The 15,347-nt window shown below is 46.3% G+C and overlaps 1 protein-coding gene across 3 annotated transcripts in view; it reads right to left on the bottom strand.

Moving 5' to 3' along the window:
* ICE1 (interactor of little elongation complex ELL subunit 1) overlaps positions 1–13,334 on the bottom strand; it is a 105,207-nt gene extending 91,873 nt beyond the window's left edge. For 2 of the 3 annotated variants that reach the window (XM_077310058.1, XM_077310059.1), the window contains exons 1-2: positions 12,885–13,332; positions 8,443–8,501 (exon numbers count right to left, since the gene is read on the bottom strand). In XM_077310058.1, the coding sequence (XP_077166173.1) occupies positions 8,443–8,501; positions 12,885–12,956 (131 nt within the window). In that variant the 5' untranslated portion in view covers positions 12,957–13,332. Of the gene's footprint in view, positions 1–8,442; positions 8,502–12,884 lie in introns of all 3 variants that reach the window. The other variant, XR_013226512.1, reaches the window with a different exon arrangement.
* Positions 13,335–15,347: the final 2,013 nt, after the last annotated feature.

The raw sequence follows: 15,347 nt of genomic DNA, 5'->3' as shown, positions 1-15,347 counted from the left end.
GATTCTATGCATCTAAGGGAGGATTTCTTATTGATCCGGCAATAAAACTATTTGTAGACAAGGCCTTACCCCATCTCCTTTATGGTATCGAAGTCTGGCGATGGAGGGATCATCTGATTTCTAGTTTGGAAGTGATTCAGAATCACTTCCTTAGACGTATTTTGGCCTTACCTAAAGGAACTCCTGCCGCACATATGTGTGCAGAGTGAGGGCTTCCATCGATCAGGGCTCGAGTCCACTTAGCTTTGTTAAAATTTTGGGCAAAACATAGGAAAAACACTACCAATTCAATATTCAAGCAAAGTTGAATATATCAAAGTAACCTTGAATCCTGATCCTTTCCAACTTGCCAGTTATGATAAAATACAATCACGGTATTCCATCCCAGATGATTTATTAAGAGCACAAATTGATGGGTCTAATCTGAGAGACTGGATCTTTAATACTGATGCCATACTGGATAGACAAACAATAATAAAATCTAACTTTTCTCCTTTGTTTAAACTATTCAAAAATCTCAGATCAGACTATTTAGTAACCATTTCTGTACAAAAACTTCGAATGGCGTTTACTCATTTATGCTTTCAAGTTATGCCATCAGCCCTACTCTCAGGCCGTTTTTCTGGTGTACCTTTTGCCCTTCGCCAATGTATTTGTGGAGAACCTGCTGTTGAAGACTATCATTATGTTTTGGATTGCCCACTATACTTGGAGCCAAGAACCAAATATACTGAGAGATGTCTGAGTGGCCAGAACTTCGCTATGAATTTGGACAAAATAGTCTTTTTATTATCAGATACCAACCCCCTAATTAGTTATAATGTTTCCCTATTTGCATTAGCCGCAAGGAAAATTCGAGCCAAACTTATGCCACCAGAGAGCTAGAAACCTGAATTCTTATTGTCTTTTATTATCTATGGACTACCGCATGTATTGTTCTAATTCTTTTACTGTTTTTATATCAACTGATATGATATTGATTGCATTGCATTGTAATGGCCTATGGCTGGAAACAATAAAGTATGTATGTGTCTGATCTTTGCCAGCCTTGGAAAAGGAACCGTGGTGATTTGGAGCAACGTTTCCTAAATCCCCACCCACTCACACTTATCTTAGACCTGTAATTCATTGATGACATTTTTATTGTCTGGAGACATGGCAAATCCATGGTTTCAAAGCATGGATCCTAAGGATTTTTGTACTGGTTCAGCCAAGACTCAGTCACTTATCATCTGCATATCAACAGAAGACAAGACAGAAATCATGAATCCACTGCTTCTTGGTATACCCAATATGATATGTTATTGTTATTTGTTATATTGATATATGTTATATTGTTATTGTTATATTGATATTGTTCTCCGTAAATGTTCTATGTTTTATGTAAACCACCCAGAGCGGTAGGGAAGGTATAAAAATCTAAATCAATCAATTATAGAATCATAGAATAGAGTTGGAAGGCACCTCATGGGTCATCTAGTCCAACCCCCTGCACTATGCAGGACATTCACATCCCAATCGCTCATCTACTGTAACCTGCCACCCCTTTGCCTTCACAGAATCAGCCTCTCCGTCAGATGGCTATCTAGCCTGTTTTAAAATCAATAAATCTTTATCCAATTCCCTTTAGAGGACATCTATTGGACTGTCCTCCTTCCTTTCTATCTGCATGCTCATTGCCCCTTTTGACATTCTTTAGTCCAACAGCAAGTCCAGTCATAGGTGTCAAGGAGTAATTTGGGAGAGGATCTGGTTTGCCACTTTCCCCTCCCCTCCTGGGTCTTTTACCTGAGTAATCTCACACTTTTTGGTTTTCCATTGCCTTGGGGCTTTTCTTTGTTTTACATTCAAGGACACTTAAGGCATCCCTTTGTTGTTTAACCTTAGGGGTGGTTTGTGACTTGTAAGAGGAGACCTACTATGTTTACCCCCCCTCCCCAAAAGATGTATTTGAAAGGTTGTCATTTGGAGGAAGGCAGGATGCTGTTCCCATTGGCTGCAGAGGAAAGGACACACAGTAATGGGTTTAAACTACAAGTACCACGATATAGGCTAGATATCAGGAAAAAAATTTTCACACTCAGAGTAGTTCAGCAGTGGAATAGGCTGCCTAAGAAGGTGGTGAGCTCCCCCTCACTGGCAGTCTTCAAGCAAAGGTTGGATACACGCTTTTCTTGGATGCTTTAGGATGCTTTGGGCTGATCCTGCGTTGAGCAGGGGGTTGGACTAGATGGCCTGTGTGCCCCTTCCAACTCTATGATTCTATGTATAGATCTCATACCAACATACACCAGGTCTAATTTTAGAGTTGGCAAGTGACTGCTCTCTCTCCCGCTGGCCAAACTCCTTCTGTTTTCCCCCAACATAATCATATATGCGGTCACCACTTGGGACCTATGGGGACTCCTGATGTCCATTTCAGTCATCATCCATTAAGTTCATAGGAAACCTTGCTCCTCTCTAAAACTATGACATGGGAAGGTAGGTGGGTGGATAACCACCTCCCAAGGCCAAAAGGGAGAAGACTGGACACTGGACAAGACCCAGAACAATGTTCACAATGATGATACAGTCAGGGGGCTCCACAGTGAATTTCACATGCATAGCACCTCAGGAAACAGCTAAAAGGTTAACAAACTCAAGCATGTGACATGATTGCCTTCCTCCCAGAAGACAAGATGGACTACAGCTACCCCAAGTGTAAGCTGGTAAGACTTTTGGAGGAAAAGATTAGGGGATTAGAAAACAGAATTTTTACTCTGATCCAAAGTAAGAATGGGGAGGAGTTCATAGTCCAGAGCTCTGCAACTTGGAATAAAGAGAATACAACCAGTCCTGAAGATGATAAGGAGATTGACCACAATAGGGAGCCTCTTCAAGCAGTTCGGAAAAAGACTGAACGGCGAAGGGCGAGACAGTTCTCGGGGACTTTGGAGCTCCAGAATAGATTTCAGGCCCTTGCAGAGGAGGTGCAAGGGTCAACAACGGAAGAGGTCCCAAAACAAACTCTAAGACAAAGGGAAGAGGCCACGGGGACAGAAGGAAATGGAGTTGAGAAGAAAAAAAAGGAGAGTACTGGTAATTGGTACTGGTAATTGGAGACTCCCTGCTAAGAGGAATGGATCGCCATGTGGCTGGGCCCGAGCCCCTAACCGGAGAGGTGTGTTGCTTGCCAGGGGCGAAAATTAAAGATGTTTCAGAAAGGCTGCCCAAACTCCTCAAATCTACGGATCGCTACCCATTTGTGATGGTCCATGTGGGAACGAATGACATGTCCCTGAATACCATCACTCCTATTAAAAAAGTCTATCAAGATCTGGGGAAGAAGCTCAAGCAAATGGGGACACAAGTGGTATTCTCTTCAATCTTGCCTGTCAAGGGAAGAGGAATGTGTCGGGAGAGGAAGATAATGGAGGTGAATAAGTGGCTGTGTAGTTGGTGCTGGCAGGAGAGATTTGGTATCTGGGACCATGGGATAGGCTTTCTTGAGGAAGACCTACTAGCACCTGATGGACTGCACTTATCGAAACTGGGGAAGAATGTGTTTGGCAGGAACCTGGGGAGATTCATCAAGAGAGCTTTAAACTAAAGCCACTAGGGGAAGGAGACGATCAACATAGGGAGTGTATGGAAGGAAAACGATCGGAGGCAGCCCAACCAGCAAGGCCAGCTCATAGGGAACCAAAAGTAAAAGGATTCAGATGTCTTTATACTAACGCCCGAAGCATGAGCAATAAAAAGGAAGAGCTGAAACTTCTCATGCTGATGGAAAGGTATGATCTAGTAGGCATCACAGAAACTTGGTGGAATGATTCTCATGACTGGAATGTAATGGTGGATGGATATGAACTGTTCAGAAAAAACAGAATAGATCGAAGAGGTGGAGGAGTGGCACTGTATGTGAGGAAAGGGCTTACCAGTCAGGAAATTCTAGTGAAGGAGAGCATATCTACAGTGGAAAGCATCTGGGTGAAAATAAGCGAGGGGAAAACAAACAGTGTGGTGGTTGGTGTCTGCTACCGACTGCCTGACCAACGAGAGGATGTGGATGCTGCACTTTGTGAGCAGCTTGAGAAAATATCCAAGCGGCAGGACCTTGTCATCATGGGTGACTTCAATTTCCCAGATGTGTGCTGGCAAACAAACTCTAGGGAGAAGTGACCATGTCCTCATAGAATTCCTTTTGAGATGGGGAGCCAAGGAAGCTTGTAGCCAGACGCGGATGTTGGATTTTCGCAGGGCAAACTTTAATAAACTCAGAGACATGATGAGTGTCATACCATGGACGAGAATGCTGGAAGGGAAGGGAGCATGGGAAGGGTGGGCGCTACTCAAACAGGAGCTATTGTATGCTCAATCAATGACTATCCCAGAAAGACAAAAACACTGCAGGAGCTCTAAGAAGCCTATTTGGATGAACAGAGAACTTCAAGAGGAACTAAGAAAGAAAAGGAAAATGTTCAGGAAATGGAGGGACAGACAGAGCTCTAAAGAAGAGTACCTACAGGTTACTAGGCATTGTAGATTAATCATAAGAAAGGCCAAAGCTGAGAGTGAGCTAAGATTGGCCAGGGAAGCCCATTGTAACAACAAAAGTTTTTTCAGTTATGTGAGGAGCAAACGTAAAATAAAGGAGGCAATAGGCCCACTGTTGAGTGCGGATGGACAAACTCTAACGGAAGATGCAGAGAAAGCAGAAAGGCTTAGTGCCTTTTTTACATCTGTTTTTTCCCACAGGTCAAAGTGTTTAGGCACATCTAGAGATGGCCATAGCCAAAGGACAGTGTCTGGGTGGCAGTTTAACATGGATAGAGAGGTTGTCGAGAGGCATTTAGCTGCACTGGATGAGTTCAAATCCCCTGGTCCGGATGAAATGCACCCGAGAGTACTCAAAGAACTTTCCAGAGAACTTGCACAGCCCTTGTCCATCATCTTCGGAACCTCTTTAAAGACTGGAGATGTCCCGGAGGACTGGAAGAGAGCAAATGTTATTCCGATCTTCAAAAAAGGGAGGAAGGATGACCCGGGAAACTACAGAGCAGTGAGTCTGACCTCTGTTGTGGGGAAGATAATGGAGCAGATATTAAAGGGAGCGATCTGCAAACATCTGGAGGACAATTTGGTGATCCAAGGAAGTCAGCATGGATTTGTCTCCAACAGGTCCTGCCAGACCAACCTGGTTTCCTTTTTTGACCAAGTAACAGGTTTGCTGGATCGGGGAAATTCGGTTGATGTCATTTACTTGGATTTTAGTAAAGCTTTTGACAAGGTTCCCCATGATGTTCTGATGGATATGTTGGACTGCAATCTGGATTTTCAGATAGTTAGGTGGATAGGGAATTGGTTAGAGAACCGCACTCAAAGTGTTGTTGTCAATGGTGTTTCATCAGACTGGAGAGAGGTGAGTAGCGGGGTACCTCAGGGCTCGGTGCTCGGACCGGTACTTTTTAACATATTTATTAATGATCTAGATGAGGGGGTGGAGGGACTACTCATCAGGTTTGGAGATGACACCAAATTGGGAGGACTGGCAAATACTCCGGAAGATAGAGACAGAGTTCAACGAGATCTGAACACAATGGAAAAATGGGCAAATGAGAACAAGATGCAATTTAATAAAGATAAGTGTAAAGTTCTGCATCTGGGTCAGAAAAATGAAAAGCATGCCTACTGGATGGGGGATACGCTTCTAGGTAGCACTGTGTGTGAACGAGACCTTGGGGTACTTATGGACTAGAGAGCCAGTTTGGTGTAGTGGTTAGGAGTGCGGACTTCTAATCTGGCATGCCGGGTTCGATTCTGCGCTCCCCCACATGCAACCAGCTGGGTGACCTTGGGCTCGCCACGGCACTGATAAAACTCTTCTGACCGGGCAGTGATATCAGGGCTCTCTCAGCCCAAACACCTCACAGGGTGTCTGTTGTGGGGAGAGGAATGGGAAGGCGACTGTAAGCCGCTTTGAGCCTCCTTCGGGTAGGGAAGAGCGGCATATAAGAACCAACTCTTCTTCTTCTTCTTCTGTAAACTAAACATGAGCAGGCAGTGTGATGCAGGGGTAAAAAAGGCAAATGCCATTTTGGGCTGTATCAACAGGGGCATCACATCAAAATCACAAGATGTCATAGTCCCATTGTATACGGCACTGGTCAGACCACACCTGGAGTACTGTGTGCAGTTCTGGAGGCCTCACTTCAAGAAGGACGTCGATAAAATTGAAAGGGTACAGAGGAGAGCGACGAAGATGATCTGGGCCCAAGGGACCAAGCCCTATGAAGATAGGTTGAGGGACTTGGGAATGTTCAGCCTGGAAAAAAGGAGGTTGAGAGGGCACATGATAGCCCTCTTTAAGTATTTGAAAGGTTGTCACTTGGAGGAGGGCAGGATGCTGTTTCTGCTGGCTGCAAAGGAGAGGACACGCAGTAATGGGTTTAAACTTCAAGTACAACGATATAGGCTAGATATCAGGAAAAAGTTTTTCACAGTCAGAGTAGTTCAGCAGTGGAATAGGCTGCCTAAGGAGGTGGTGAGCTCCCCCTCACTGGAAGTCTTCAAGCAAAGGTTGGATACACACTTTTCTTGGATGCTTTAGGGTGCTTAGGGCTAGTCCTGCGTTGAGCAGGGGGTTGGACTAGATGGTCTGTATGGCCCCTTCCAACTCTATGATTCTATGATTCTATGATTGTATGATTCAAACCCAAAGGTTCATGAACATGGGGAAGGGAGGGTCCATGCAAGTTCGGGGGTCATGACTTTCCCCTGACTCTCAACCACCCACAAATTCAACAAACTTCCATTTTCCAGGTTCGTGCCCACCTCTAGTAAACATCCTTCTGATATTCCCTGTATACGATATCAAATGCAAACAATTCCCTACCATCCTCTACCTAGGGCAAACTCTACACCAAGGGTGAAATGGACAGAAATCTGAATTTAGGAACCACAAGACTGATAAATCTGTGGGAGAACATGTCAACCTTCCAGGCTATTCAATAGGTGATCAAAATAGTTGACCCATGAGGTCCCTTCCAACTCTATTATTCTATGACTAGTAATCAAGCCCGTTGTACCTAAAATAGAGCGGGCGCTAGGCATGGGAGCCCCCAGCAGCCCCGCTCCACGCGACAGCCGGGGGCTCCCTTGGGCAGCGGCCTGACTTCGCGCCTCTCGCCGCATCAGGCCGCTGGCAAAGGAGCAACTCTGAGCCGCACTGCGCGCGGCTCGCAGTTGCTCCGGCAGGAAATCGGAGGGACCAATCGGCAGGCGCGAAGCCTCCAACAGTCTGTCCGGAGGAAGGGGCCAATCGGCACCCTTCCTCATCCCGGACACATCCCGCCTCCCAAGGCCTTACCGTTTTATTTAGTCCGCGGCGCCCGCAGCACCGCGGGCTGTGTTAAGATTCTATGATTACAACAAAACATCTAGAACAGAAGGGAAATCGCTGACATGCAAGTTATTACAACACTCAAAACAATGGAATCCCAGGGACTCTTAACTAATCTCTTAACTAATTACATATACTAACCTGCACTCGTAACAATCCGTCAGAAAGGCCAAATGTTCTCTGTATTTTAATTGATCTCTTATTTGGAACCCACCAAGAGTGGCGGGTAATAAATCCTAATAATAATAAATAATAATAATAATAACTGATTTCAACAAGTAGATTGGAGTGTAATTATATCATAATGCAGTTTGGAATGGTATACTGATATTTTTCTCTGGTCTGCGGACAGAGGAGACAGCCAAATGCTCTCCTTCAGAGATGATGCCCATAGATACTTCCACACTTGAGAAGGGGGGGGGGGCATAAGGGCAAGGTCTCATCTAACTGCTGTCACCGATTATGTATTTGCTCACTATTCTGTTAACCATTTTCATTATGCTGTATGTTAATTTACCCTCACACTTTGTCTATAAGTATCAACTGATTATTTCCATTCCATGACATTGTATCTGAGAAAGCTTTGTTGGTCTTAAAGGTGCCACTGCACCCTATTCTGTTCTGTTTCATAATAAGTCAGTGTGAATGAAGAGTAGAGTAGGAGGGATTTTCCATATAATGTTTGAGTGCTAAGGCAAACAGATCTTTTAATCACTTATTTTCTTGATTTCTTGACAAGAGCTAAAAGTCTCTCATTCTTGCAAAACTCACAAAAGATGGTAAACACACACCTGTCCTTGCCCTGCCCACCCACCATATATTTAATAGCCCACATTAAGGGCAAACATAACTTATATGACAACTGTCAATATTTTTGCAGTCTCTGGCCTATTCCACAAACAAAAGTGGCTATATTGAGAAGCTAGTTTTTAGGAAAGATAAGGGCTGTGTGTCCTCATTGGCTAAAAAGGATCTAAGTTACTAAATAGCTTGTGGGGTTGGAAATATAAGAAGTAACATAAGAAAGGTACCAAAAAATTTTGATTAAATTGTCTACTTACTCTGTTGCCATTATTTTTTGCTTTAATGAAATTAAGGCAGCTACATACTCATTTAAATTCTGCAAAGAAAAAAACACAGCAACACATTAATCAGGAAACTCAGCCTAAAATAAGGAACATTTGATTCTATTACATACAATACGTGTAACACCCTACACACCATTGAGAAGTGCTCAGAAACCATAAATGATTCAGAATGTAATGGCCAGGTTGTTTTTTTTTAATTTAAAATTTTTTATTAGACAATAAAAAATATAACAATGCCAACACAAAAACATTGAAAAAACACACATAAATGTTTAACTAAATACACGTCAACATAATTACATGATTAATTCACATATAATGCTATATATGAAGAATTCTTTTTGTATTTTACTACATTATTCCAGACTGAATCAAATTCATTACTTTGACAAGCTCCTTTAATTATTCTTGTATAAGTTATTTTTTCTAGAATCATAAGTTGTTTTAGCTTGTTGACCATTTATCTATTACAAAATTTTCAGGATTTTCCCAATAGCTAGCAATTACCATTCCGGAAGCTACAATCATAAAATTAACCAAAGTTTTTTGTTTACAGCAGGGGTAGTCAACCTGTGGTCCTCCAGACGTTCATAGACTACAATCCCCATGAGCCCCTTTGGTTAATTTTATGATTATAGCACATTATGATTCAAGAATAAATTAAGGAAAGCTAAGGAGAGCGATGGTTCTATTTTATCTTATATATCTTTTATTATAATTTCTTCTATTTCTTTAAACATTTCTCCCCAGAATTCTTTAACAACGGGACAATCCCACCACATATGACTGGTCTCCAACTAGTCACATCCTCTCCAGCAGTTTTGTTTCGAGAACCACTTAGATAAGATAATCTAATTGGTGTATAATACTTTTAAATCATGTTCTTGAACATTTCTTGATACTGAATTAAAAGGAACTTGCTTAAATATTTTATACCATTCCTCTTCTTTTATATTTATATTAAGTTCTGATTCCCATACTTGTTTTATGGACTGTAAATTTGGCAGCCCCTTATCTAATAACTGGAAGAAAAGCCCATTTATAAAAATGGGCTTTTCTAGGCGGGCGACGAAGCTGGGGTGGGGCCCTGCTTTGCGAAGGGCGCGGCCGCGAGAACAGGCTGCCGCCGCACTCGCCAGCAAGGCGGGTGTGTCGGCAGCGGGAAAAGAGCAGGGCCGCTGCGTGGACGCGGCGGCCCTGCAGCCCTCACGGGTGACTGCGCTTTGGGAAGGGCGTGTCCGTAGCTGGGAGCACAGGCTGCCGGTGCGCTCACCGGCAAGGCGGGCACGTCAGCGGCGGGCAAAGAGCAGGGCTGTCGTGTGGTCGCAGCGACCCTGCTTGCGTGCGGGCAGGCCCATCCCTGGATAAGGCGGGTTGCTTGGCGCATGGAAAGAAGCAGGGCCGCCGTGTCTTCGATGCAGCAGCCCTGCTTCTTTCCCAGGGTGTGGCCCTGCGCCGCCACGCCCTCCCCGGCCGTAGGTGGGCAGCGGGAAAGGAGCAGGGCCCCTGTCCTTCCTGCTCCTTTCCCAGCAGGGAGGACAGCCGCCTCGCTGGATGGCCGCCTCGCCGGAGTGCTCAGCCAAGGAGCCAATGGCCCTCGAGTGTCACTCGGAGGGGCCAATCAGGTGCCGCTTTGCCCTCCGAGTTTTTATCACGGACTCGGCCCGCCCTCTCTCCTCCCCTTTAGCCAGAAGGGGGGGACTTTCTATATCTAATACAGCCCCTTCTCCATCTGCTTCCAATGATTTTATTTTATTTTTTATGTATTTATTTTATTTATTATATTTATATATCGCCATCCCCAGAGCCTCAGGGTGGTTTACATGGAACATATAAATATATGAAACAATCCATAACATATGAATAACCATAACAATAAAATCGGAATCCAGTAGCACCTTTAAGACCAACAAAGATTTATTCAAGGCATGAGCTTTCGAGTGCAAGCACTCATAACAATAGGAATATATAAGCAAAAGTGAATCCTCTTACATTAGTAAACTGTGTTACAGCATCCACACACAGCCACATGATAATTCCCTGCCAAACCACCCAATCAGACCCCTCGAACCCATTTGTAGTTCACAAAGACAAATATCAGAAATAAAACTGTAGTTCACAATGACAAATATAAGACCAACACGGCTACTCGTTTTTACACCGCTCCGCGAGAGCGGTATAAATAAAATGCTAAGGGGTGGGGTGGAGGGCTCAGTCCGGGATGGGAAACAGCACCTATTGGCCCCGGACCGAGGAATTGGGTGCCGGAAAGCGCTGCCCGGCCGGCCAACCCCCCAACCTTGCCCCCCTTCGGCCCATTATGAGCCTGCCCACTGACACGCCAGGTAGGTGGCTGGTCGGGGCAGCCTTCTGAGTACAGCGGCTGGGGGGCTGGCTTTGCGCCGGCCGAAGGGGCATGCCCGCTGGGTCGCGGACCCGGCGGGCCTGCTTCTTTGCTCGCCCCAAAGGTGCGGGGTCGCCCAGGAAGGGGGAGGGGGAAAAGCCGCCTCCCCTCACCCGCCCAGTGGTCCCTTCACCTCCCCCCACCCTCCTTCCCCCCTGCCCTGTATTCTTTCCTTTCGCCTTCCTACCTTCCTTCCTTTCTCTCTCTGCTCCGTGCCCGCGCTCCACCGCTGCTTCCCCCCCAAACACACAGCCACCCACCCATCTCTACCCTGAACTCTTCCTGTGCCATCCCCTCACAACTCCCCTCCCCACCCAGCAGACCACCTCCCCCCCACCCTGCCCTGTCCTCTTTCCTTTCGGCTTCCTACCTACCTACCTTCCTTCCTCTCTCTCTCTCCCTTCTGTCTCTTTCTCTCTGCCCTGCGCCTGTGCTCTGCCGCCACTCTCCCCCAAACACCCAGCCACCCACCCATCCCTACCCTGAACTCTTCCCCGCCTCCCCCTCACAACTTGCCCCCCCTCACCCACCCAGTGGACCCTTCACCTCCCCTCCTTTCCTCCCCTGCCCCATACTCTTTCCTTGTGGCTTCCTACCTCTCTCTCTCTCCGTGATCCGCTGTCGCTTCCCCCCACACCCACCCAGCCACCCATCTCTACCCCGAACTTCACTTGGGATCTGTCTCTGTTATTCAAGGAAGTAAACCTTGCCTGATCCGTGAATAACATTTTATCCTTCTTCCAAGAAGATCAGGGAGGCATACAAATTCACCCTTTAGAACCACCCTGTTAAACTGAAAGACAGTGATTGTCCCAAGGTGACACATTATGCTTTGCAACAGGATAAAAACACAAGTTACTGGACAACACACTGACACTAGACACACTTTAACCGTTAAGCCTATTGAGTTTAGACAAGAGTAACTTTGCATTATCATTGTACTGTAAATACACTTTTAATGTTTATCTATTTAGTGTTACACACAAATAGCTTAAAACAGTAAAGATTTATAAGGAAGTGATCATTGTAAAACTTGTATCCCTCCCAATGCCACCAATGCCATAGCCTCTAAGGCAGGGGTAGTCAACCTGTGGTCCTCCAGATGTCCATGGACTACAATTCCCATGAGCCCCTGCCAGCAAATGCTGACTACCCCTGCTCTAAGGCTTCAACGTTCCAGTAGCCAACAGCCTCCCACAAATTGCTGCTCACCTCTGAAGTAGCATCTCTAAAGCATTACACTTTAGCAAGGAGCATCTGTGTCATGCTCCTGTCTCTCTGTTCTTAGTATCTGTTTCTATGGAATAGTTTGGCTATGTCATGTTCCCTCTGACCTGTTTTTCACTAGTGTCTTAATTGTGTAACACTTTTTTTCAGATTCTCCACTGCCAGGTGTTCTATCTCTATGACCTTGTTAGCCTGCTTTCTCCAGTCTGCTCTAAACTGTTAGGAAAGCATGTAGTGTCTGAAAATTAATGCATGACTTTAATGGGAAAACTTGGCTTGGGAAAGTGGGGACATAGAACGTTGGTGAGTGCACCAAGATTTGAATTGGAGGGAGGGATTGCAAGGGATGTGTAAAAGTACGCTTGTCGCTTTGGCTGTCAGTCTCAGCAAAACAAAAACAAAATCTAACAAACAAAACTTGCTTCTGTTTGCCATTTCCTTCAACAAAGAAGGCTTTTTGGCTTACAGCGGATCTGCTTATTGGTAGCTGCTGCTGTTCCAAGGCTCCTAAGACACTGACTGCTATTAGCGCAATCATGACCCGTTCCCATTTGTTCCCTTTAACAAATGCCGTTTCTCCTTCCACCTGGGATCTAGACAGGGGGACACAACAAGGGGAGGTAATAAGGGCGACGCAGGCAGGAGACTCCCCGTACTTAGCCTTCGCCACTGCAGCTCCGCTTTCCCGCGAAGGCGCCTCCCTTCCTTGCCTCAGCGGCCGAAGGGGAATGCCCAGAAGCAAACGCCAGAGCCCTGGACTCGCCACCCCCTTCTCCCGCCTCACCTGCTGCAGCGTCCCGCAGTTGGCGCAGGCCGTGGCCGCGGCAGCCGCCGTCGGACTCTCCCCCGGCATCATGGCGGTGGCAGCCGGACGGGCCCCTGCGCCGCGCCCCGGCTGGACGGCGACGCAAAAAGCCCCGCGTAAAGCGGACGAGGAAGGGCCTCCTCCGGTCGCGGACTCAGGGACGCATAGCTGTCCTCACAATCGCCTGACGAAAAGAGTTCACCTCGGTTTTCCTGCTGGAGAACAGGCCTAGGCTCTGGCAGCCCCGGCGGGACGTCGATCAATCCTCCCCCCGAAATCGCCAGGCCTCTCGGTCAACAACGGCGCGATTTTGGCTCCAGTCAGGCAATATGTACGCCATCCCTGGCTGCCTCTTCCGCAGCGGAGGAGGGCGGCGCTTCGTGGAAGGCGGCAAAGGCCCCTCTGGCCGGGACGCCATTAACAGCGGACACCGGGGGGAGGGGGGAGAGCGGAGCGTTGGGGACCTCCTGCTGTTACCCCGGGCCTGACCGCTTGGGGCGCTGCAGCCTCCGTTGTTCTGTCTGCAACGTGCCTCTGGACTCAGACTGCTTTCTGCTGTTTCAGACCCGCCCGAATCCGTCTTCAGTTAGGGAAAAGAAGAGGCTGACCTTTCTTTGCAAACACAAAATACGAATTGAAACACTTTGAACAACCTAATTCACGTCAGCACTGATAACTCGGTTATCTAGAATGCCAAATGGTTCCAGTAGCATATAAAACGAGCCTAAAATTGCATCTACTACCTGCCCCCCACCCCCCCAAAAAAAACTCATATATCACAGTGGATAACATGCAAGGATCTGGCAGCAAAACGACAAATAGCATTGCAAGTAGTACAAGGCCAACATAATTTGTGCCACAATTAAAGGAAGATGCTAGTAAGAGGTGATCATAGAATCACAGAGTTGGAAGGGGCCATACAGGCCATCTAGTCCAACCCCCTGCTCAACGCAGGATCAGCCCTAAGCATCCTAAAGCATCCAAGAAAAGTGTGTATCCAACCTTTGCTTGAAGACTGCCAGTGAGGGGGAGCTCACCACCTCCTTAGGCAGCCTATTCCACTGCTGAACTACTCTGACTGTGAAAAACTTTTTCCTGATATCTAGCCTATATCATTGTACTTGAAGTTTAAACTCATTACTGCGTGTCCTCTCCTCTGCAGCCAACAGAAACAGCATCCTGCCCTCCTCCAAGTGACAACCTTTCAAATACTTAAAGAGGGCTATCATGTTCCCTCTCAACCTCCTTTTCTCCAGGCTGAACATTCCCAAGTCCCTCATAGGGCTTGGTCCCTTGGCCCCAGATCATTTTCGTCACTCTCCTCTGTATCCTTTCAATTTTATCTACGTCCTTCTTGAAGTGAGGCCTCCAGAACTGCACACAGTACTCCAGGTGTGGTCTGACCAGTGCCGTACACAATGGGACTATGACATCTTGTGATTTTGATGTGATGCCCCTGTTGATACAGCCCAAAATGGCATTTGCCTTTTTTACCGCGGCATCACACTGCCTGCTCATGTTTAGTTTACAATCCACAAGTACCCCAAGGTCTCGTTCACACACAGTGTTACCTAGAAGCGTATCCCCCATCCCCCAGGCATGCTTTTCATTTTTCTGACCCAGATGCAGACCTTTACACTTATCTTTATTAAATTGCATCTTGTTCTCATTTGCCCATTTTTCCATTGTGTTCAGATCTCGTTGAACTCTGTCTCTATCTTCCGGAGTATTTGCCAGTCCTCCCAATTTGGTGTCATCTGCAAACCCCCTCATCCAGATCGTTAATAAATATGTTAAAAAGTACCGGGCCGAGCACTGAGCCCTGACATACGCCACTACTCACCTCCCTGCAGTCTGATGAAACACCATTGACAACAACTCTTTGAGTGCGGTTCTCTAACCAATTCCCTCTCCACCTAACTATCTGAAATTCCAGACTGCAGTCCTTCAATTTATCCCTCAGAACATCATGGGGAACCTTATCAAAAGCTTTACTAAAATCCAAGTAAACGACATCAATCGAATTTCCACGATCCAGCAAACCTGTTACTTGGTCAAAAAAGGAAACCAGGTTGGTCTGACAGGACCTGTTGGAGACAAATCCATGCTGACTTCCTTGGATCACCAAATTGTCCTCCAGATGTTTGCAGATCGCTCCCTTTAATATCTGCTTCATTATCTTCCCCACAACAGAGGTCAGACTCACTGATCTGTAGTTTCCCGGGTCATCCTTCCTCCCTTTTTTGAAGATCGGAATAACATTTGCTCTCTTCCAGTCCTCTGGGACATCTCCAGTCCTTAAAGAGGTCCCGAAGATGATGGACAAGGGTTCTGCAAGTTCTCCGGTAAGTTCTTTGAGCACTCTCAGGTGTATTTCATCCAGCCCAGTGGATTTGAACTCATCCAGTGCAGCTAAATGTGTCTCGACTACCTCTCTATCCA

The sequence above is a fragment of the Paroedura picta genome, chromosome 14, assembly GCF_049243985.1.
Source record: "Paroedura picta isolate Pp20150507F chromosome 14, Ppicta_v3.0, whole genome shotgun sequence".
Taxonomy (NCBI): Eukaryota; Metazoa; Chordata; class Lepidosauria; order Squamata; family Gekkonidae; genus Paroedura; species Paroedura picta.
This window is presented reverse-complemented; position numbering and strand designations above follow the sequence as displayed.